General features: G+C 34.7%; 1 protein-coding gene across 1 annotated transcript in view; it reads right to left on the reverse strand.

Annotated features, from left to right (window-relative positions):
- Nucleotides 1-1,114: 1,114 nt before the first annotated feature.
- The window catches only part of LOC149784584 (uncharacterized), a 37,753-nt gene continuing 12,664 nt past the window's right edge, over nt 1,115-26,203 (reverse strand). The window contains exons 3-8 of the mRNA XM_089933012.1: nt 24,017-24,138; nt 21,766-21,965; nt 18,608-18,729; nt 11,023-11,487; nt 5,167-5,778; nt 1,115-1,759 (exon numbers count right to left, since the gene is read on the reverse strand). Of these exons, the coding sequence (XP_089789138.1) occupies nt 5,200-5,778; nt 11,023-11,487; nt 18,608-18,729; nt 21,766-21,965; nt 24,017-24,138 (1,488 nt within the window). The 3' untranslated portion in view covers nt 1,115-1,759; nt 5,167-5,199. The remainder of the gene's footprint in view (nt 1,760-5,166; nt 5,779-11,022; nt 11,488-18,607; nt 18,730-21,765; nt 21,966-24,016; nt 24,139-26,203) is intronic.

The following is a 26,203-nucleotide window of genomic DNA, read 5'->3' on the forward strand; positions in this document are numbered from 1 at the left end:
GGTGCAAAACCTGCGAACATATGATAGAAACCAGGACATTTTCTAGCACAGTGACTAGAGAAAAACTGAACATACATGTTCCAAACAAACAGTGCAAAACAGAGCATGTAATTTATTTCATTACATGTAAGATCTGTACCATCCAGTATGCTGGAGAAACTGAAAAACTACACAAAAGGATCAAACTTCATAGATCTGACTGGATGACAAAGAAGATGTACAGAAGCCCAGCCGCAGAACACTTCTCCTCTCGTACCCACACTTTTAATGATGTAACACTTATAGCAATTGCCAACAACCCCAAATGGAGTTCTGAAACCAGGAAAGAAAAGGAATCTTACAGGATACGCCACCTTAGAACATTGAAACTAAGTGGTTTAAACCAAATATACTAGAAAAAGACAGTCACTCACAAATAAAATTATCTTTTTGCAGCCAACATGTTTTCTTTTCAATAATTCTCTAAATCTGCTTATTAGTCACCCAATAGCCTATAATTACAACTATAACAATGAAATATCCGGGATATAATTTGCGCATACATAAATTTATGTAAAATAACAGATGTCGCTATGGCTCATCCATTTCTACGTCAATATAAAATATTTTCCAGCATCTGCAACAAGTCATAGTCATGTAAAGTTTTGCAAAGACAAATGGTTTTTCTGTTTTATTTGTTTGTCTTGTCTATATTTTGTATTTACCTTTGAAAAAGACTCATGAAGAGTCGAAAGCGCTTAGGTTAGTTAGACACTTTTTTTGCACTGTTCACAGTCAGTTTATTACTTATTATCCAAGGACCAACTAGATATCATAATAAGTATTTTGGATTAAACCCCATTCTACTATGACTGAATATTCATCAGAATTAGCTATGTCAAGATTTTTAAGATCGACACCATAGTGATTATATTGTACGTAACACCATTATGATTTAGAACAAACCAGACATGATAAGCAGTCTTTGAGTGAAAACTCCATGCTGCTATTGTCATCCATTTTGAGGCTGTAACAGTTACACATCCCAACTACATGTATATCCATAGTCAACACTCTAAATGTTTTGTATTTTTGCTTACAACAAATAAATGACAACTATTTCCATAGTCAACACTATAACTGTGTTGTGTTTCTGCTTACGCATCCAAATGACAACTACCTCCACAGTCAACACTATAACTGTTTTGTGTTTCTGCTTACACATCTGAATGAGTATCTCCACAGTCAACACACTATAACTGTGTTGTGTTTCTGCTTACACATCTGAATGAGTATCTCCACAGTCAACACTATAACTGTTTTGTGTTTCTGCTTACACATCTGAATGAGTATCTCCACAGTCAACACACGATAACTGTGTTGTGTTTCTGCTTACACATCCAAATGAAAACTCATATGACCATGTAATGTATTTCTCAATTCAACCTACAGGGCTCATCCATCTTAATGCTGCATCTGCATTATGCCTACATAAAGTAGTAACTCTAGGCATGATATTGTGCATGATGCTGGGTCCTAAACAGGGCCAAATACATTGTGTCTTTTGTCTATGTTTATGCAACGTGCTGGGCCTAATTATGGTCATATACAGTAATGACTCTAGGCATGTGATTATGCATTTTACTGGATTCTAATTATGACCATATACTGTTGTGACTCTTGGCAGATGACTGAGTATTCTGAGGACGTTTCTGCTGCTCAATGGAATCCAATCAAATGTTCCTCTTTCACAAGGGTAGTAACTCTTGCTGCAGCAAACCTCAAAAAGTGTACAGTTCATGATATAGTTTCCACTTCATAAAATCACAGGGACAACTAGGATTTAGTCAGTGTAAAAGTACGCTGCATGTATCATATCATCAAATCATTTTCACCTGGCTACAGTGCAATTTGAAAGTGTGTAATAAAAACAAAGTCCATAGCATAGTGTGTAGAAAGAAGATTTGTTTTCTATCTGGTTTTTCATGCCAAGAATCAGTCAAAAATGCAAAGAGTAAATCTGAACATTAGAGAACGTCAATAATTTTGTTGCTCAAAATTAAAATATTTTCATCACAGATACTTTCAATTCCCTTAAATATGTCATAATTCCATAAGGCAAAATGTCCACCTCTACAAAGATCAATGAAGATGGTAAAAATAGGTACATTAGTGGAAAAATCTGTATGAACAAGAATGTGTCTCTCCTTAAGGTCTACAGAAGAGAAGTTGATGTCCACATCAAAATCACAAACCCACAAGTATTAATTACTATATTGAAATGGGTAGAAAAATAGCATAAACATTTTAAATTAAAATGTTTCTGTAACCATAATATCAGATGCTTTCATCGAGGTAAAACTGTTATTTTTAATTAAAAAGAGTCACTCTCTAAAAATAAATAATAAATACTTTTATCAAGCATATGAACAAAATTATAAAAACAAGTTTATGCCACTGTATATTACTGATGCAATATGCATATGATATGACATAGTGTATACAATTCTGATGAAACATTCTGTGTATATAAGGATGGGAGAATGTATAAACCTAATGTAATGTGTACATAATATGGCACACTGTATAAAACTGATGTAATATGCATATAAAATGACATAGTGTATAAAACTCTGATGAAACATTATGTGTACATAAGGATGGAAGAATGTATACAACTAATGTAATGTGTACATAATATGGCACACTGTATAAAACTGATGTAATATGCATATTATATGACATAGTGTATACAGCTGTGATGAAATATTCTGTGTACATAAGGATGGAAGAATGTATACAACTAATGTAATATCATGTGTACATAATATGGCACACTGTATAAAATTGATGTAGTACCTGTACCTGTTGCTGCCATCACATCACACACACACACACACATACTGACCTTATGCTTCGTACCCGTTACTGCTATCATATCAAGCACACTGTACTTACACATTGTACCGGTTGCTGCCATCGTATCACATACTGTTCTTATGCTTTTTATCTGTTCCTGCTATACAATGCACACTGTACTTATACTGTGTACCTGTTGCTGCCATCACACACACACTGTCCTTATGCTCTGAACCTGTTGCTGCCATCACATCACACACACTGTTCTTATGCTTTTTACCTGTTCCTGCTATTATATCATGCACACTGCACTTAAAATTTGTACCTGCTGCACAGTGTACTTATACTTTCAACCTGTTGCTGCCATTACATCAATCATACACACATACATAAACACTGTACATATATTTTGTACCTGTTGCTGTCATCATATCACACACGCACCTTTTATTTGCACTATGTATCTGTTCCTGCCATATCATATACCTGTCAGCTTGCATGGGTTACCAATAATTTGTACTTTTTTTCATTTTTGGCATTGTACGGCCGCACAACCGTTTTGTACATTTTTTCTTATACAAATTTACATTCATTAAAAAAAGAGTTTTTGTAAATCACGGGAGTCTGGACGTAATTGTTAAAACAATTAAGCCCGACCAAGAATTTTTTTTTTAAACCATGCACAAGTAAGGTGGGGATAACTCTAATATGCTCTGGAAAGTTAACGTTAGGCCCGGATATCAAAACATGTCTTATTTGTGTACCATACACTGTGTAAAAGTGATAATGTCTTGCACAGAATTATTGGTTTTCATGTCAAGTATAACCCCAAATCATACAAATCTGGCATTATTTTAATTTTAGCACTCTTTTTAAGGTAAGGCATAAGGAAATATTTAAATTGCATTTTATCCTTTTATTCTGCCATTTAAGCGCTCATCACATGCATTGTTAGAAAGAGGAGCGATTTAATCATTGTTTAAGATATTTTGGAGAATTTTAGCTGATGCGAGTTGCCTGAAATTAAGTTTTGAAAAAGTGGGTCAGATTTGTAATCCAAACAGGAAGATGCATTGCCAGCATGATGGAAATAGTACAGATACTTAGTAACGTCATTCTCATGCTCGAAATTATGTTACACTGCAAATTTATATCAATTTTGTGACCACAACTGGCACACCATAGAGCAAATGCATAACTTTTCAAACACAAGATACGCAATTTTAATAGAACTGATCACCAACTTACAAGGTATAAACTTCTGGACTGTTACTTTGTTGTTGTTTTTTTTTAGATTTCAATTTTTGGACAGCTCCTGGCCTAATATCTTAGGGTTTATGGGGGAAAATATAAATATGTCATAATGAGACCACGATAAATCCAAAGAATTTAATATTAAACCTTTCAAAATATGTTGCACACACATAGCTTTTGTTTACTAGTAGCAACATTTTCGTTTCTGTGTTGCTCCACACCAAGATCATGAAGCGCTTAAAGATGAGTTAGAGAATTATTGCATGCTGCCTGATGAGTGTTTGCCCGTATTAACAGACAATGGCCAAAAAAGGAGCTTTTGTAGCTACTGGCTGGATATTATCAGCCAGAGAATTAGTACTCTTGGCATCCACTTTCCAAATCTGAAAGTTACAAATTATTCAGTGACTACTTAGTACCTTGCTTCACAGAAATGCTGACTGTGAGAGATCTTTTTCTCTGATGAAAAAAATACATACAAATTGTAGGTAGTCCCTGAAAGCAGACACACTGTCATCATTTTTACAGTGTAAAATAAACATTAACACCTGCTGTATAGACTTTAAAATCGATTATCACATTTTGAAAAGTGCAAAGGGTACATTAGTTGCATACAATAATGTGTGTGTTAGAACCCAATAAAATCAAAAGAATAAAATGAAACAAAGTTTCAGAGATACAAATAATTATGTAAATGTGTGTAAAATCAGTTCATGTGTGGCATTTGTTGTTTTAAAACTGTTCATCTTATATAACGTATGAACACATGTCTTCGTGTAAGTTTTTTATGGTCTTTCTAATTGTTTTATTGGTCTGGTGTACAGGCTTTCATTTCAAAGGGTTGACAGTTATGCATATCACACACACTATTTACACTCTGTACCTGCTCCTGCCGTCGTATCAAGTATGCTGTACATATACTTTGTACCTGTTGCTGCCATCACTCTCACTCATACACACTGTACTTATACACTGTATCTGTTGCTGTCATCACATCTCACACATACACACTGTACTTATGCTCTATACCTGTTGCTGCCATCATATCATACATAATGCACTTCTAATATGTACCTGTTGCGGATACTTCACGATTTTTATTTTCAGCTAACAGGCCTCATATACAGAGATCACTTGTCTCTTTTGCTTCTCAAACTCTTGGCTGTAGTCCTGTCCACCAATTACAGATTCAATGTCATGAAGCACAGCTTCAAATTTATTCCAATAATCTTCTAAGTCTTGTCGACTAATCTTTCCATCAGGGGAATGACCACTGATATGATTCCTATATGAACGAATTCGCTCCACACTAGCTCCTAGAGATGTGTCCCTTGGCTGATCTTGTGGATCATTTCCCCAACCTGTTGATGGAGCAAGAACTGTGCTGACATTTCTGATCAGAGTATACAGTAAGGAAAGGTCAAACTGGTCCACTGTTCCTGTTGTCTGCCCCAGGGGATCTGGGAAAACCAGTTGAATTTGATCAGGGTTAAGAAGGGGTCTTCCTTGTCTCCTGGTCAGGTTGACTTTATTGGCCAGGATTGCTTGGTAGATGTCTTTGTATGGCACAGGAAAGTTGGTAAGGAGAATGTCTCTCAGAGCCTTTCCACAAACAGTTACAAGAGCAACACAGAGGCGAGCATGATTCATGTGCTCAGGTGTTATGGGTGCATCAGGATCATGCCCCTAAAGAAAGAGGAAGGTCAATATTATTCCATATCCATTTCATTACTGACTAAATATACTGATAATATGTCACCAATGATTAAACATTCAGTAACAATGACAATTCAGATCATCGTCACGCAAATGCTGACTGTGTAAAGAAATGTCTTCATGTATTTTGAGACAGAATAACATAACATGGTTTCTCTTTGACTGCAAAGGGAGAGTCCCTAGCTCAAAAAAAAAATGTAAATGAAATGGCTATATAATTATTTTATCTATTTTATACTTCTTCCCTTCCACACCAGGTAACCTATTTTTATGTATCTGTGGTGTGACACCTGCAAAAACTGAACTGGCAAGTGTGATCTGCCTAAAGATAACACGAGTTGATTTCCCTTGTCTTGTAATTCTATTGGTTGAAATAATCAACATTAAGTCTATCTTTTGGCACTCTCCCATAACCTGACTCATTCCAACAGTCCAAAGGAATTATTCTTAAAATCTCCGTTGACTGGTTCAACCATCTGTATGAGCATTTTGGTAAGTTTTCCATATTTTTTTATTATTTCATCATTCTGAGCAGTTTGGTGAGATTTCAATATATTAGAATGTTCTATTTTTATGAGCAATTTGTCAAGTTTTCAATACTTCCACAATGTTTCATCATTACTGTTATATTTTAAATTTGCCTATTGGCAATATCTAACTTTGCTAGTTATTAAAATATCTGCTCTGCTTTTGAATATGATTAATTAGTGTATAAACAAATAAGAAACATGAAGTTGATTGAATTTATTAAGTTAAATGGCAGTTTTGCACTAAAGCTGTTATGAAAATATCTACTATCTGAAATTGTGATGCCCACTGGGCAATACATTTATTAAAATGATTGATGCTAGTAATTTATAATTATTAATACTGAATCTATACTGATAGTTAATATATGGCCTTTTAAAAAAGGTTTTACATTTTCATTATGTGTTTAAAGGCATTACATTTTCATTATATATTTCTGCTGCATTCATATGCCTGATTAATGATGAAGGCATTATAATTTCAGTATATATTTATGTTACATAGAAACACATGCCTGATCAGTGCTAAAGGCATTATAGTTTCATCATGTCTTTCTGTTACATTCCTGATCAATGAACTAATCACTATCCCTGAGGTGGCACATAGTGGGCATAGCTAATCACTCCCAGTTCCACAATGTCAATTCTTAACTGTTATAGTGTATATATGCATGCGATAGTGTCTGTATGTGTATGATAGTGTTTGTATATGTGAAACTGTGTATGAGATATTATGTGTGTGCTTGCCTGTACAAGTATTTAAAGGAATTAAAGTCAACAATAAAGTTCATACCCATCCAAATATAGAAAATAACAGTCAAGGGTCTAAATTGCAATTTTAGTCATTTGAGTTTAGTTATATCATTTCAATGACTGACTATATACAATGCCCACATGAAATCATGTTTTGATGTATCATATCCCACATGTAGTCATGTTTTTTGTGTCATATCTCACTTGTAATCGTGGTTTTATGTGTCATATCCCACATGTATTCATGTTTTATGTGTCATATCGATATGTAGTCATGCTTTTATGTGTCATATGTCATAAGTACTCATGTTTTTATGTCATATCCCACATTTAATCATGTTTTTATGTGTCATATCCCACATGTAATCATGTTTTTATGTGTCATATCCAACATTTAGTCATGTTTTTATGTTACCTTGAGATTTGTTACCACAAGCGAATTTTAAGCAAAATTGTGGTCTGAATAAAATAATTCTTAAAATAATATTAAAGACATCAAATAGCTAAAAAATTATATTCATTATTTCGATTCAAGTCCAATGAATTAAAGTAATATATGGTATTTTAACACAGTGATTCATATAACTTTTCACCTAAACAGTTCCTTGGATTGGGAGAACAAAAAGCTAAATCTGTATGGTTGATGTGCTCAAGTGAATGATTAAAGCTGCAAGAAACCACTGCTTGGTTAGGAATTACCTGGCTGTTGACATAGGAAAGAAGATGAACATTTAATATAGCATATTTATAACGGAAAATCCATCCAGGGGTGGGGACTGGGAATGGAGAATCCATTGTGACCTGATGACCTCTAAACAATAAACTATTAGGGAAGGTATGAATGTATGTCAACTTTAACCCTATAGGTATTTTGAGGAACAATATTAGCAATTCAAAATTCCAACAATAAATTCTAAGTTTAAAATTAATTAGGAAAACGGAAATTATTTGATATTTTGCTCTTCCAAATTATAACAGGCAAATCACTATTTATTTACAATGGTGTTATATGGAATGTTCTATAATGGTTCAAAATAATTTTATTTAGTATCATTCACAGCTAATTGGTACAAAACAAGGAATATTCTTGAACATTATGAGACATCAACTTTCTGTAAAATTAGAATTAAATTTTCAGGCAAGTTTAATTTATTATCGAGTGAGATCTGTATACTATAAGTCTTTTTTACAAGTTTGATTACAATCAGTATAAATATAGCCTATGTAGAAGGTTTCATATTCAAATCTCTATCAAATGCCGACAAAAAGACAGATTAAGGCATGGTAACAACCTCTGCCATTCTGATACAAAATTACTGTGTTCAAATGTTGGAATCTCACTCACGCAGTTTAGCACATTTCCCAAGTTTGATCAAAACTGAATCAGTAACATGGCCTCCATAGTAGCAAAAAGCTCAGTGAATCAGATGCAAGAACATCTTATTAGTATCTGTGACCCTTGCTCCTTATCAACCGCTGATGCCATTCCATGTGTGATTAAATCTAAAACTACGACCTCTAGATCAATGAAATGAAGTTATCTGGCAACATAAGCAAGGCTATAACATAAACTCAATTGGCTTTATGGCCGGTTGAACTGCAGTGGATACACAGGTAACAGATGCTGGATCATACCACAAATCCACATGGCGTTATGGCCATGTGGACTACAATGGATGGACAGGCAATATGTGCATTGGCAGATAGCATGTCTATTTGGTCTTATGGTTGATTGATTGCAATGCATGGCAATAGATGCACTGCCATTGCATATGGTCACTTGGCATTATGGTCAACTGGACTAAAACGGATGGACAAGCAATAGATGCACTGGCATATCATAAGGTGACTTGGCATTATGGCAAACTGGACTAAACTGGATGGACCAGCAATAGATGCACTGGCATATCATAAGGTCACTTGGCATTATGGCCAACTGGACTAAAACGGATGGACCAGCAATAGATGCACTGGCATATCATAAGGTCACTTGGCATTACGGCCAACTGGACTAAAATGGATGGACCAGCAATAGATGCACTGGCATATCATAAGGTCACTTGGCATTATGGCCAACTGGACTAAACTGGATGGACCAGCAATAGATGCACTGGCATACCACAAGGTCACTTGGCATTACGGCCAACTGGACTAAAATGGATGGACAGGCAACAGATTTAATGCCATACCATAAGGCTGCTTGACTTTATGGCAAGTGGAATAAACATTAATGGAAAAAAAATTAGATAAACTAAAATAACCTTAAAATGAATAATATATCTTGCCACACATTCCTTTGATAAAATATATCAAGTACATATAACTACTTACTTGTTCTAATAATTTTAGAGTAAAATCAAACATTGAGGTTATAAATCCAAGTTGCCTATAAGTCAATATTTTATAAAACGAAAGAAAGTGAGTGCATTTAGTACAATAACTAATGCAATTATGTAAATTTTATTCCATTTTTTGCATAAAACAATCAATGTCATAAATACAGGTTGAACAAATAAATCACTCTCAAATTCATAAATGCATTAAGTATATTTAATTGGAGAGAACTGTATAGCTTTGTTAGACGATGATAAAATATTGATACAAGAAATATAGATAAATATTAAAAATTTATCAAAATAATAAATAAGTGGTAAAACAAAAACATTATAATAAAATAAGCAATGCAGGTGTCCCCTTCACAACAGTCCATTCACTAATGTTCAGCTGAATCAGCATATACCTTAGTGTGCACTATGGAAAATCACTCCTATAAACTTAGTGTGCATTAAGGAAAATCACTTCCAAAGACTAAGTATGTATTAAGGAAAATCACTCTATAGGCTTGGTGTGCCTTAATGAAATCACTGTATAGGCTTGGTGTGCCTTAAGGAAAACCACTTCCACAGACTAAGTGTTTCTTAAGGAAAATCACTCTATAGGCTTGGTGTGCCTTAAGGAAATCACACTATAGACTTGGTGTGCCTTAAAGAAATCACACTATAGGCTTGGTGTGCCTTAAGGAAATCACACTATAGACTTGGTGTGGCTTAAGGAGAATCACTTCTATAGAGATGACATAGTGTACCTCAAGGAAAATCACTCATATACATATTTTGCCTCAAGTAAAATCACATCACTCCAATAGACATAGTGTGCCTTAAGAAAATCACTCCTATATACACGTTTTGCTTCAAGGAAAATCACTCCTATAGACAGCGTGCCTCAATGAAAATCACTCCTATTGATTTAATGTGTCTTAAGGAAAACTATTCCAACAGACATAGTGTGTCTTAAGGAATTATTACTCTTATAGACTTGGTGTACCTTAAAGAAAATCATTCCTACAGACATGGTGTGCCTTAAAGAAAATCACTCGTATAGATATAGTGTGCCTCAAGGAAAATCACTGCTATAGAGTACCTAAAAGATAATAACTGCTATAGACTTTGTGTGCCTTAAGGAAAATCACTGCTATAGACATAGTGTACCTTAAAGAAAATCACTCCTATAGACATAGTGTGCCTTAAAGAAAATCACTCGTATAGATATAGTGTGCCTCAAGGAAAATCACTGCTATTGAACTATTTTGCCTCTATGAAAATCACTCCTATAGACAAATTTTGCCTCAAGGAAAATCACACCTATAGACATAGTGTCCCTTAAGGAAAATCACTTCTATAGACTTAGTGTGCATTAAGGATAATCACTCCTATATACATAGTGTGTCATCTTGTGACATATTAAATATATTTTTGCCATCTTATATGGGAACCATTCTCCTACAGTAGTGTTATCATGAGTGGATCAGTGACCTCATCTATGGCACAAGCTGTTTTATATCAACGTAGACAACACTGCTGGAAAAAAAATACCTCAGAGGAGGCAATATTAGAATACTATTTCGCCTCCATTTAGACATATTGACAATACTCACTTCATCTGCAAGCCACATCTGAAATGGTGGAGACACTAGTAGATCATATTGTAAGTTCTGGCCAAGGTAAGATGTAATCTTGGAGAGATTCAGTGTAATGAACTTTCTAACCCTGGTGCAGAGCTTTGCATCAGGGGTCTTGACTTCATCAATCACCATCCTTGTTATTCTGGCAAACACAACATGGTTATTGAAGTGCAAGGTCAATCTGTGGAAAAGGTCAATGTCAAAAACACAGCAACCACAGAAAATGAGATTTTCTGATGTCTCCTTCTTCTTAGCGACTGGCCAACGAGCGATACAGGCAGCAATAAGCCTATGAAATATGGGAGTTGGCAAATACTTCCCTGTAAAGATGCAGCGCAGAAGTGGTGTGCTCACCAGTTGAGGGTCTGGTCCAGGTGAGATAACTTCTTTTGGACATTCCTGATGAAGCATACATGGAGTAAGGAAGTAGTTCTCCTCCTAAAAGTATATATATATATATATATATATATATATATATATATATATATATATATATATCACTAAGTTTGATATAATTCTATAATTCTGTTCAGCAAAATGTTTTTTTTCGAAATCTTTCAAAGTGTTATATATTTAGTAATGGGATCCATAGCTGATGATGGGTCAGCATTATTTGTACAGTTGTGCAAATGAGAAAACCCTCTATGCTAGGATGCTTGCTGTCAAAATGAGGTCAAATGTTTAATTGTTTATGAGAACAAATCAAACAAATTATTTTATTTTAGCAACACTGAAATATTTGATGATGGTTGGTATGATTGGAAAATCTGTAAAAGATTTAGTTCCTTTAATGTAAGTATTTGTCTTTGTAATTTATTTCAGGGGAAGGGGAAAGTATGCCTTCTGGCATTTAGTTTATTTCCATCCTTGTCTTTTCTTGTTCTAATTTCACTGATTTTATAAGTTAACCTGATGTGTTCATGTCATTACTAAGTTGTCAGTGCCTGTAGTACTGAATAAGATAACAATGAAATTGATATCTTAATTTCATTACTAAGATATCACTGCATGTAGTACTAACTTGGATAAAAATGCTATTGCCATTCCTAAAATATCTGGCTGTAATAATGACTAGAATACATTTAACTTAATGTATTCATACATAAGTACATAACAGTAGCTGCTGTAATGAATAGGATACAAGTTAACTTGACGTATTCATTTCATTACTAAAATATCAGCAGATGTTACAGTCCGGACTAGAAAACATAATGTAGTAAATCCAGGAACATGTCTTTCCCACAATACAGTGTACATGACCATCCCACCAACCTTAATTTAGCCAAATCAAACATGCTGACAATACAGATTGTCTGAAGGATTATAGTAATTCTATATTTAGAAGGATCAAAGTACTGAAAATACACATTTTGACTAAAGTGTTCTTGTAATTTATATTAAACGAGATCATAGGGATGAAAATAACTTAACGATATGTATCATGTTCCTTTATTGACCACAAGCAAACAAAATGCATAAGATATGATGAACAGGAAGTATACTAGATATAATGAAGTTATCATCCACCTAAAGTGTTAAATAAACACACATACAGAGAAAGACATCTCATTTCAGGATGCTATGTATAATGTTTGGCAAAGTGTTTTAGTAGCTGAATGATTGGAGATATCTTTTATACATTTTTATTTTTAGTTACAGCAGCCATATATAATGGTGGATCAGCATTAACTGTACAGTTGTGCAGACCTCAAAATCCTCTGCATGCTATATTTACATATGACAAAGATAATTATTTTTTATAACATGCAATAAGATCTCTCCAGCCAATTTTCAATCCGACTATGTTAGTTATGTTCCAAATTCCTCCCAAATGTTCAAAGAGAACTGGTTTTCAATTAAGAAATCATTTTAATAACAATCTTATTTTTAAATAAACACCCAGGTTTTATGACTAAATCTTCCACAAAGTACTCGATCATGAGACCATTAAATGCACCTTTTGTATGAAAATGGATAATAAATCTAAAATATTTAGAAGCATATTTACAATTAAATATACTTCCAAGTTAAGAAGTCATTGTGCTGTATGAAATGTTATTTACTTACTCACCCGCCACTTCTATGGCAAACACTACATATGTAAGACTAAATGAATTCCAGTTGAAAACAAAAGAACACCTTGGGGATACCCAAAACAAGAACGGGAACCAGATGTCTAACATTTTAACACTACTTGGTCAGACCATAAGCTGTGTTTAATATCATATAATCCAGTCTGATCCAGAGCTCATAAACTGTATTAAATATCACTTGAATTATCAAAACTGATCCAGAGCTCATAAACTGTATTAAATATCACTTGAATTACCCAATCTGATCCAGAGCTCATAAACTGTATTAATTACCACATGAATTATCCAATCAGATCCAGAGCTCATAAAGTGCATTAAATATCACATGAATTATCCAATCAGATCCAGAGCATGGCAGCTCATAAACTGTATTAAAAATCATATGAAATATCCAATCTGATCCAGAGCTCATACACTGTATTAAATATCACTTGAATTATCCAATCAGATCCAGAGCTCATAAACTGTATTAAATATCACTTGAATTATCCAATCAGATCCAGAGCTCAAAAACTGTATTAAATATCACTTGAATTATCCAATCAGATCCAGAGCTCATACACTGTATTAAATATCACATAAATTATCAAAACTGATCCAGAGCTCATAAACTGTATTAAATATCACTTGAATTACACTGGTCAACAGTGAAATCATTACTGACTTGAAAAGGCCCTAATCTGTAGTATTTTGGTGTGCCGAACACGAATATAACCGTGAAAAATTTGTATTGGCTCTCGTTTTCAAGATATTCATATACCTCATTTTCTATGTTTCACTGTGTAAATTGGACTGCAGCAACATCCGGAATAATGATGTAACATTGCATAATACCATCATGCTCACATCATCCACAGTTGATTGCATCATTTTCTGATGCAATGCAATACTAATGCCATGCGGCTGCTGAAGTAAGTTGACGTCTGCAGTGTACTATACATGTGTAGGCCTATTATACTAATGCCAGGCGGCTGCTGAAGCTGACGTAAGCAGTGTACTATATAAAGCCCAATCAGATAGGTTCAGCATTTAAAATATTTTAGACGTTGTGCGAGACAGTTCAAGCTACTGTTACATAAAACTTATTATTTTATCCATTTACGTACAATAAAGAACAGTAATGCCTCGAAAGTGTGTTAATACCGCGGACAATTTTTGCTATATTTGTGGGGAAGTGACATTTGCCAACCAGAAGAAAAGTATCAATTCTCAAGTGAAGAAGGCATATCATCTTTACTTCGGATGCAAGGTTGGTGACCAAGACAAGCCTTGGGCTCCGCATATATGCTGTGCTACATGTACAACACAGCTTTCACAGTGGTTGAATTGCAAAAGGTCATCAATGCCGTTTGCAGTCCCAATGGTGTGGAGAGAGCCAAGCAACCACCTAAATGACTGTTACTTCTGCTTGGTTCCTCCTCTTTCCGGCGGAATAACGAAGCGAAAGAAGTCGAGAATAGTCTACCCAAACATTCCGTCTGCATTGAGACCAGTTCCACATGGTGAGGGACTTCCTATTCCAGAACCTCCAGCAGAATATTCTCTTGATTCATCTGACGAAGACAAAGGTGAGTCGACCTGTTCTTCTCCTGGTCCATCAGCATGCAGTGATCCAGATTTTCACTGTGGTGCATCATCAACCCCACACAGAATAACACAGGAAGAACTAAATGACCTGATTCGTGATTTGGAATTATCAAAGAACAAGGCAGAATTGCTAGGATCAAGACTCCAACAATGGAATCTTCTAGAAGAAGATGTCACAATTACTGCATATCGAAAGCGCCACCAGCAATTGGAGCCTTTCTTCAGAAAGGAAAGTAATCTGATATTCTGTTCCGATATTGAGGGCCTCATGAATGCTTTAAAAATCACTCATGACCCACAAGAATGGAGACTATTTGTGGACTCTTCGAAACTGAGTCTCAAGGCTGTGCTTTTGCACAATGGAAACATTCTTCCATCTATTCCAGTAGCGTATGCTGTCCACATGAAAGAGACATACGATAACTTAAGGCAGCTACTGAATTCCATTGAGTATAACAAGTACAGCTGGCACCTCTGTGGTGATTTGAAGGTAGTTGCCCTTTTAATGGGACTGCAGCAAGGATATACAAAATACATGTGTTTCTTATGCGAGTGGGATAGCCGAGCAAGGGAAATGCACTACATGAGGAAGGAATGGACTCACAGGCAGAATGTAGCCATTGGAGAGAAGAATATCCAACACCCAGCTCTGGTTGAGGCTCAGAAAATCTTGCTACCACCCCTTCACATCAAACTAGGTTTGATGAAGAACTTCGTGAAAGCCATTGACCGGACTTTGCCAGCATTCCGATACCTGCATGAAAAATTCCCTCGACTCAGCGAAGCAAAGATTAAAGAGGGAGTTTTTGTGGGTCCTCAGATTCGAAAGCTTTTCAAAGATGACCGGTTCAACAACTTGCTGGAAGGTGACGCGAAACAAGCATGGAATGCTTTTCGCCTAGTTTCTACAAACTTCCTCGGAAATGTTAGGGCAGAAAACTATAAGGAACTAGTAGAAGACATGTTGATGAAGTATAAGAAACTTGGCTGCAATATGTCTCTAAAGATTCACTTCCTTCATTCCCATTTGGATTTCTTTCCTAGCAGCTGTGGTATTGTTAGTGATGAACACGGCGAACGTTTTCATCAAGATATCGCAACAATGGAACAAAGATACCAGGGAAAATGGTCCACTACAATGCTGGCTGACTACTGCTGGACACTCCTCAGAGATGCTCCCGAACAGCTGTACAAGAGACAGGCGAAGAAATCTAAGATGTAGTCAATGACTTTATTTTTTATAGGTAGGCTATTACAGTTGACCTTTTACTATTGGAATGCATTTCGTTATGTAAACATTAATTTCTTGCAGATTACAAAAAAACTAGAGCCAATTTTGCAATTTGACTGTCATATTCGTGTTCAGCACATAAAAATTGATAAGAATTGACTAATTTTATTTCAGTAACATGACTTTTGTAAAAATTTGTTGTCCAGTGTTATCCAATCAAATCCAAAGCTCATACACTGTACTAAATATCACAAGAATTATCAAAACTGATCCAGAGCTCATAAACTGTATTGTTGTTGTTGTTGTTATGGGGTTTAACGACATTTTTCAGCAAACGATAGGCTACATAAACTGTATTAAATATCACTTGAATTATCCAATCAGATCCAGAGCTTATAAACTGTATTAAATGTCACTTGAATTATCCAATCAGATCCAGTGCTCATAAACTGTGTTAAATATCACATGAATTATCCAATCTGATCCAGGGCTGTTTTTGTATCAACAATAAACAAAACTTGACTGGATACATCAGCTGCATACTCTACATCTGGTATTGATCAACATATCTACTTAAATAGGAGTCCAAGTATTCTGAAAGCTCTTAACACTAAGATGCTTCTTGCCAAATGTGTTCAAATGTTGTCGAGTTGCTTTTGAAAAGAAACTTTGAAAGAATTTCCATTTTTAGCAACAAGGGCCATAATTGGTCTGAATGATCTTCATGCTAGGGTGTTTTGTTAAATTTGGACAAGTTCTATTCAGTGGGTTTTTCTTAGAATATGTTGTTACTAATTTTATAACAATGGAATATTTGAAGGCATACTGGCATTATTTGTATAACTTGAAAAGTCATATCTGAACATATTTTGTTCAGCAGCTTTTGAGAATAGGTTTGAAGGTTTTTACAATTGTTAGAAATGGCAATCATGTTGTATGAAAGATAGGCATAACCTATACAAATTTGGAGGCCCTTCATCCCAGAATGTTATCTGTCAGGTTTGGTCAGAACTGGTCTCATGATTCTTAATAAGAAGTTTAAAAAATAAATTATTGATGGACAATATTAACCACAATGAATGAATGCATGTGCATACAACATGCACACATGTCAGTATGGCCAGGTAAGCAAAAAATATAAAAGCACTACTACTTTTCCATCAAATTTAGTTAAATGCTGAAACTGCAATACTGATGCAGTATCGAGTTCCTGAACATTATATGAATAGCAACCATATATGACTTCTTTCTGTACAAACCTAAATATCCTTTATGCCAGGGTTCTCTCTGCTATCTTTCTACCAAGACTTAGATATGAATTTAAAACTCTGTGGCATTTGAGATAAATTTATTGTCATCTCAGCCAAAATCCGCGGTTTTCAGATAAATATTTAGATACATCCATATCAGTATTGCTCTGTCATTTGTTCTAGTTGGGGTGATTTTGAGCCTACTGGCATTCAGTTTTTTTTCTTCACCATACCTGCTATTTATTATAATGTAAAGCATTTAAACTATCTTACCAGTGATGTGATGCAATGTGATTTTTGTTTTTTAATGTAGCTTATACAATTTTTCAGTCATATCGCTATGATGTCTACAACGTAGCAGTTTATAGTGATGTCTAGCACTGGGGCATCATACCGCAGACATGTAGCCTGATGTCCGACCCAGTAACTTTATCCTGACACCAGGGCGACCACTCCTAACACTAACCTCCTAATGCTGAGCGCCAAGTGAGGCAGCTGTTAGTACCATTTTTGTAAGTCTTTGGGGATCAAACCCACGACCTCCCGCATCCGAGGCGGATGCTCTAACCACTAGGCCACCGGAGCAGTAACTACCTTACCAGAAGCATTAAAATGACGATAGTCTTATCAGAGCATGACAAAAGCTCATGCAAGATATCCCTACCAGACAAAGTCTTTTAGGAGCATGACAAGGGATTTCATGCATGAAATCACCAAATACCAGTCGAAGAATGTAATAATCTTTAAAACATGAGAACATGTCAAATTAACATTAGTTCTCATGGGAAAATATTGCACTTTCCAAGATATGTATATGCATAATAATACACATATGTATCTATGCATATAAGCACTCATCAGTTTAATATCATATCAGCACATTTCAACCAACTTAAAAAAGAAAAACTCTTGCAACAGGAGACCATGAACAAGGGAAAATGTAAAGATGATTTAATTCTATAAAAGGTACACAGTGTCAAATATTTTCAGAAATTTTCTGCAATGTTTTCAAACTAAGTGTGTTACATTTACATACAAATCTGTATGACCTGACCTGGCCAAACTAGCAACTGAGAGTAAGTTTAAACAAAATTTACTTTAGGATCAATGTAAGTATGCATGTGGAGAAGAAACAAAAGATGGATTGACAAATGCATGGAAGGATAAAAACTTAGCTATATACCTGTTTCACACTTGTAGCTGGATATACAAATCGGAAAGTAATTCATTTGAAAATTTGTTAACATTTTTACCAAATTTCAGCTAATGTTTTGAAAAAGTTTAGAACGTTTATATATACAAATGTATTGTCTTATTTAAATGTGCAGTTGTATACTGACTCTGACAACATAATTTACAAATAAAACAAAAAGTGAAAATGAGAAACATTAAGTAACCTTTTCCCCAATCTCGCTGAATGTCCTCGGCTTGGCAATGATGTTTAGCTGTTCCATTATCAGCAGGATGTGATTTCTGTGGGCATGTAGTTCTGGATGCTTCTCCTTTGTCCAGATAGCATCTGTGAAAGAAAATAAACTGACTTCAAATCCATTAGGGATATTCTGGGAAAAAATAGGTACTGAAATACTTTTGAAAACATTTATTTAAAAACATAAGATATCAATAACTGTTGACAATTTATAAAATTAATCATAATAATGAACCTGTGTAAAAGTTTGGGGTATTTATCCAATTGCCTTGTTAAGTCAGATGTGTTCCACTGTGACAGGTTATTATGACACAGGTCATCTAGAAAGAATTGTGACATGAGTCGAGTAAGAAAATATTGTGATGTTGAGTCATAAGGTTGTATATAAGGATTATAGTTAATCAATTAGTTCAATTTTATTTCCTATGTTCTTGTTCAATATCAGTTTGCAGATGTGTATACTGTTGTATTTAGATATAACTTTTGAGAAAACAATTGTTTTGATTATTCACTTGATTTACAAATTTCTCATTTTACTGTAAGGTCTAAAATATTATTCTGGAACTATTGTGAATTTCTTCAAAGGAGTTCTAGATAATGCTGGTGTGATACATAAAGACTGCTGGTACATCAGCACATTCAAAGACCTGGAATTAATTTGAAAAGCTAGATTCTTTTGGACTTGTTTATAGATTTTTAGGATTATTTGGATTTAATTCAAAATATTGTAATTTCTTCTAAGAGGTTTGATTAATGACTTACAGAGTTAACTTATTTGACTGTTAAGTTTAAAAAACGTGTTGGTCTTGCTTCTTTCAGTTACTTAGTTTAAGACCATAGAGTCGTACCACTGCATATTGTGACAATATGTTCTTGCCGACTGCAATGAGGTCTATATCAGCAACACCAGTACACAAAGACATTCCATGACTTCCAAGAAATCTCTAAATTTAATGATCCATGTATCAAAACAAAACATTGCTATGGCAGACAATGATTCTTGTATGTATAGGGAATGCATGGTGTCAACTAATGGAAAAGTTAAAAAATAAATTGAAAAAATTTAGGACAATAAACATCAAAGACAGGAAGATAAAATTAAAATCATAAAGATCATGAAATTCTGCAAGATGTACATAAAATAAAAGATCAAAATCTGTTATATAAACAGATTCCATCAAAAAAGTTAAGTATCTTAGGGAGTGGTACATCTTTATAAAATTACTTCGTGCAGTTCATGTCAAAATATTTCTGTCTCACATGATGTGGTACAACGGGAAGGGCTATTTAGCAAGTCAGCAGAAATGACTGATGATTATCAGGCTAGAATGTGGCCATCATGGGAAAACCATCAGATGAGAGAATTAAGTCATAATATGCAGGCAATTTTCATCGTGGTGAACAGATGTTGGCAACAAATCCTATTCATCATGGTGGGGCTTCCTCTGCTTTAAAATGAGTCTTGCTTCATCAGGTTATCCAGATTGAGAAAGAATGTTATAGTGACTGTTACCAATGATATCAGGATCCAAACGAAGCTTCATGTCGAACCGTGTCTGAGACATTTTCACAAATGATTATGGAGCTTAAATTGTAATTTTGACTTTCTTTGGGCTTGGTATCCTCAAGAAGCCATCACATTACAGTTTTCATAAATGTTGGTAAACTGGGGAATAACAGATTGAGGACGTAACAAACTGGAAGCTGAAAATACCAAAACAAATTGATGCATGGAACATAGGTCATACTGACCCAGTTTAATATGATTAGGTTACCTTTCATGAAGTACACCCACAAGCCAGTTGTAATATGTAGAACAAAATTAAGTCTAAGATAATTAACATATAGTTAATAAATGACCCTTAATCATGAAATGTGGGTCTCATAGATGATCTAGTGTTAAGTGTACACTGATGGCATGCATTAACGTACCCATTTTCATGGATCTATTTGAAATAAAATAAATGATACTGAGGGTGTAACAATCGTAAGAAATCATATAATCAGATAGCCAAAAATATTCAAGTCACTCAATCATGAAATTAAGGTAATAGTGACCTAGTTCTGGCATGGCTGAATTGCTTTCATCAAGATGTATTCACATGCCGATGTTCATTAATTTAGATGAAGTAGGGTCCAATATATCGAGGGTTGAATGAGAAAGAGAAAATACATTAGACACTTGATCATGAAAATTTGGTCACATTGTTCTGGCGTTGTTGACTTACTTTTGGAAAGATTATCTGTGTGCCAAGTTGCATTGTGTCTGTGAAAAATTGTTCATGATTTTGAGGGTATAACAAGCAAACAATTGAAACTACAAGTCACTCAAGTATGAAAGTGAATTTGCAATGATCACCTTTTGGTACAACTCAGTTACATTTGTAGAGATGTACCCACATAAAACAATTTCTGAGTGTAGGTGAAATAGGATCAAAAACATCTAGGGTAAAATGAATAATAAAACATCTAAAAGTCACTCAAGATGGCAATTAGGTCACAGTGACCTAATTGTATTATGTGTCTGGAATGCCATCCACAATATTAATATTTAGACATGCAAGTGAAATAAGAGCAAAGATACTGAATGTGTTATGAACACATAAAGAACTGAACTGGTAAAATGCAATATCCCATACAAACTTTGTAGGTGAGAAAATGATTAAGCTATACAAATTTTGAAAGTTGGCAACTAAAATTAAGAAATGAAGAGACAAGTTTGAAAGTAAGGATTCATTTCTCATCTAAGCCAATGCGTCACCGCTGTCAGCAGGGCTGACTGACTGAGCACCATCAATATGTCAACTGTGTTGGTGAAATATCATTCAAGATTATCAGGGTACAAAAAGCAAAATTCTGAAAATACAATTTACTTAAAAATGAAAATTAGGTCACAAAGACCATGTTTTTGTATGGTTAAGTTACTTCTGTTGAGATGTATCCATATACACATTTTCCTTAGCGTAGGTAATATATGATCCAAGATAATGCCGATGTATTAAAAAAAGAATGAACAAACAACAAATAAATGAACTGGGAAAAAGCTATGTCAATCGCAACTTTGTTTGTCAGGGTCAAGAAGAATTGTTTTTAAAAATGGCAGCAAAAATACAGTTATGAACAAACCAACAAGTTCTGAACTGAGTATTCCCTTCCCCTTGAAGTCAGACCATTTCTGTACGACAACACTGTCAGCAGGGCTGCTTGGTTGAGTCCTATTGTCAGCAGGACTTTCTGGTAGGTCAGGATGAGCATTGATCAGGGACTTCAGGGCATCAATCAACCATGTTGGGTCCAACACTATGTTGTCCTTCAATACTTCAATGCTGAAAAGTAGCAGTATTTCAATGAATTTGGAAATTAAGTAATGACTTATAAGTGATATATAAATAACAGTAATTTTCAAGATTTGGAATTAAGTACATTTTTTGTTGCATAATCTAAGGTCAATCCTTAATTAACATTATCTGACCATATTTGTTACTTTTTGTTTCTTGCTTGCATGTTCCAGATCCAAAATAAGAGAATGATCATTATATTGTTACGTGTATTTGATTTTTTAATATTTTGATTTAATTTAATGTTTTGTTTCTTAGTTTAAAAAAAATATTCCATTACATGCTCTTGTATTGTAACTGTATTTACTAGATTTGACATTTTCCAGAAAATCAGTTCAGTTCTATTGACCTGACTGACTTTCATAAACAACTAATAATAGAAACTTTGTATTTAATGCTGACCTAGTTCCTGACTGTGACTTAGAATCAGTAAGAGTTGAAGTAAACAACATTTCTTAAATTTTTTTAATTCTTTCCCAGAGTAAAAATCATTGGCTTTAGTCAGTGCCATACTGGGAGTACGTGATGTTAGGCATATAAAAAGCTTCTACATTGCTCTAGAAGTGTGATCATGTGACCCTCATACGGGAATCTGTTTTGCATCTTATGTTAGTGTGTAACTGTTTCCTATAGAGAATTTAGGCAGTCAGGCTTTAAACCTATGACACTTAAGGGTGTTTTGTTGTGACCAATTTGAGTTGAAGTTTTAATTTTACTTCCGATTATATGGATTCTAAGAGATTATTTTTCCCTGGAAACACTTGTGCTCTAAATTAATTCGTGGACAAAGACAGTTATCAAAATTTACACAGTTCAAACACTGGAATATTATTTTCTGTGATTAACAAAGAACTGTTGACACATCAGTACGACGCTTACCACAGCATTCATCATCGCCTTCCAATTTGGATTTCATCAGGATTCGAACTCAGTTTCATTTGGACATTTACTTACTCAGACTTCTTTTTTTTCAATTTTTGGATTATTCTTGGATTTTTGTGGATTTGATTTGTAGAACCATAAGTTCTATTTCTCATATTTACTTTGTCTTTCTAGAGAAATAAATTATTTGTTAAATGTCACAACACCTGTTGTCTTCACTTTCTTCTTGTTATGTTTTGCAACAGCCTAAACATAACAATATATATACAAATATATATATATATATATATATATATATATATATATATATATATATATATACACACACACACACACACATGTTATCTACATACTTCAATCTAATCTTCCCACCCATGAACCTCACTCAATATTAATTCTGGGGAAGTTAACTAATCTATTAACATTTGGGTACTGATTTTAGCAAATCAGAAATAGCCCACAACAGTGCACTTACTTTTAATAAAATTATAATCTGAGCAAAAAAATTTCAGCTTAATTCCCCAGAGCTCTAAAAGTTATATTATTTAAAAAAAAAACAGCAGAATGGCACATTATACACCTGCCTTGTGTTTAATAGTACCCCGTGTACATTACTGATAATTGTGTTCCAAAACCAGTTCTCCTCTTTGCCATTGATCTTGACCTTGACCTTTGACATTTGGCTCGAAAACTGACGTACTCGTCTCTTAAACCAAAAGCAAGCCAATCTCCAGATATATGCTGTTGAAGAAATAATATTGTGCAAAACCCACTTTTATTCTTTAAACCAAAGCAACATTTACCTTCCAAACTTTTGATTCCAAAATCAATGGCTTCTTCCTTTCATCAAATGCAAAGTCTGGTAACTGTAGATGACAAAGAACTGAAGTTGTTATGTAGTAGCTTTTATTTTCAAAACAATCTGGCAATGTGTTTTTATGATTTGATCCATCCTGCCTTCAACTTTGCTTTGTACATCATCATGCCTAACGTTCCTCAGCACTATACCATCAGGATGGTGTTGGTGCTCCACTAATCTGTATACCAACTCAATAGATAATGTTTACATTTTTATGCTGGAATCATTTTCACTATTGGAAACACTGACACCAAATAAAATACAAGACAAATGTACTCTTTAACCAACCTACTCTTACCTGAAATAGATGATTGTGCCAGTTTCGTGCAAAAATCTAAGAAAAAGATCCAGTTCTTCAATGCGTTCTATTTTGACAGTTCCTTCCTTATTTATTTTCTCCACAGCTTCCAGAGAAATAACCTGTAATTGAAAGTTGATAAAGTCTTTAGTTGGATTTATTTGATGAACTTATAAAATAACATTATGCCCTTGAAGCTAAAACAGTAAAAGTTATCTGCCAACCAAGGTGGCAGTCAAGCAGAGTGATCTCCCCATGTCACAGGGAATGGCACCAAATGCCATGAAATAGTTACTCCTGGAGTGGAAGTCTCATTCTCGATATGGATATAACAGTCGGGAGACTAGGTTGGTATATGTGTATTATGATTGGGTTTTTGTTGTTATTACTGTCGTGTTTAACACCATTTTTTAGCACAAGATAAGCTATACATGGCGGCCAGTATAAATGGTGGAGGAACAACCTGGGAAAACCCCGGAAAGATAGTTACCACCAACCCATGTAAAGCTACTGGCAAGCTTTCTCACATACTCACATTGGTTGATCTCGAGACTCAAACCCACGCAGACAGAGCTGAGATGGCAGTGAACCGTAACAGTGATCGCTTTAGACCGCTTAGGCCTCTTATGATTGGGTAAGAATTCTCGAAGACACATTTTACTATAAAAATTGGTTTCTTCTGTCAATATGTTACCCAATGACAATAGCTTAGGAGAATAGGTACAAGGTGGAATAGGATACATCCCATTACCCAATGGAGACCATCTCCAGTCCCTAAAGTATGTGAGACAGCTGCTATATAACCAAACCGGAAAAGATTCTCTCTGGGAGCGGCTTTGAAGGGGATGATAGAGCTCTGATAAGAACTGTAGAAGTTTACTTGGACCTTCATCTCATGGCATGGATGCTGATAGTTAGGGAACAGTTGCAAAGGCTCGATATTCCTGAAATATTACTTCAGAGCTTGCACTGGGGTCTGTCGATGACCTTGATATGAAATGTCCAGAATCGACGGAATTATTACGAATATGATTCCTCATAAATGGAAGCCTGTTCTTGGTGATGAAAGCACTTAGGTTGAGAACTAACTAGTAAGTGCTGTACTGTAGCTTAAAGAACTACGTCCAAAGGCTTATTCATATATGCTAGCCCCGCAAGAGGTATAAGTGCAGTTATTATTATTACAAGTGGCAAAAAGCATAATTTGAGTGTTAAAGATGTAATCTATATATCGCATGCACATAATTAGAGCACATATGAAAAAGATGCATTTATTTTTTTACTACTAACCTGGATCTGCAGCTGGTCAAAATTATTATTACAAAGGGCAAAATCCATATTGATTAGAACCAGAATACAAAACTGAAATAAACTGAAAATTTATTTATGTTCTGCACTCACCTTAACTAGTCTATGAGTGTACGTTTCAGTGCATGATAGTGAACTACAACGAGTATGAGCATGAGCATGTGCTCAAAGCGTTGTATTACAGTCTTCTATCAGATTTTGTAACGCATTTTGCTAAACGTTTGACGCAATTTTATTTAGAAGTAGAGACTGGTCTGCTAACTAAGAAACTTGTCAATACAGTGAAACTTTAAGACAAATTACATATCTGAAGAAACTGTGTTTTCCTGGAAATGTGTCAAATGTAACTGCTATAAATAGCAAATAAGGAAAGTACTCTTTTACTATTCTTATGCAGCAGTCATCTATTTAATCTTCTCAAATTTTTGAGTGGAATTAAAAAGATGATAATAAAAGTAAGAATAACACCTTTCTGTTATATTTTAAATATTTTTAATAACCGCAAAAAACGTGATCCGTATATAATCCAGCATAAAATGTAATGTGGTTCAAAGTGTAATCATCACACCAAAAGCATAACGGTTGGCATGTATGCTTATTATGTGATACCAAATGCCCAAGAAACTTTTGTTGTGTCCCCATGCTGTCATGGTAAACCTTCCCCATTCAACCATAAAAGATTGGAGCCTTTTCCCTACCATGATCTGTGATAAGGGTGGGTTGAGAAGCCTGCGTGTATGTCACTGAGATAGGAATGGTCTCATGGAATGTTTGTGAAAATCATCAGCTTCCTTCTGACTCTTCTGTCTAGTGTGGTAGATGCAGAACTGTTTCCTAGTGGAATGCACTCTAGGGACATGCCTGAGACCTTGTTGGTTG

This window comes from Sinohyriopsis cumingii, chromosome 14 (genome assembly GCF_028554795.1).
Source record: "Sinohyriopsis cumingii isolate HCF-2022 chromosome 14, ASM2855479v2, whole genome shotgun sequence".
NCBI lineage: Eukaryota > Metazoa > Mollusca > Bivalvia > Unionida > Unionidae > Sinohyriopsis > Sinohyriopsis cumingii.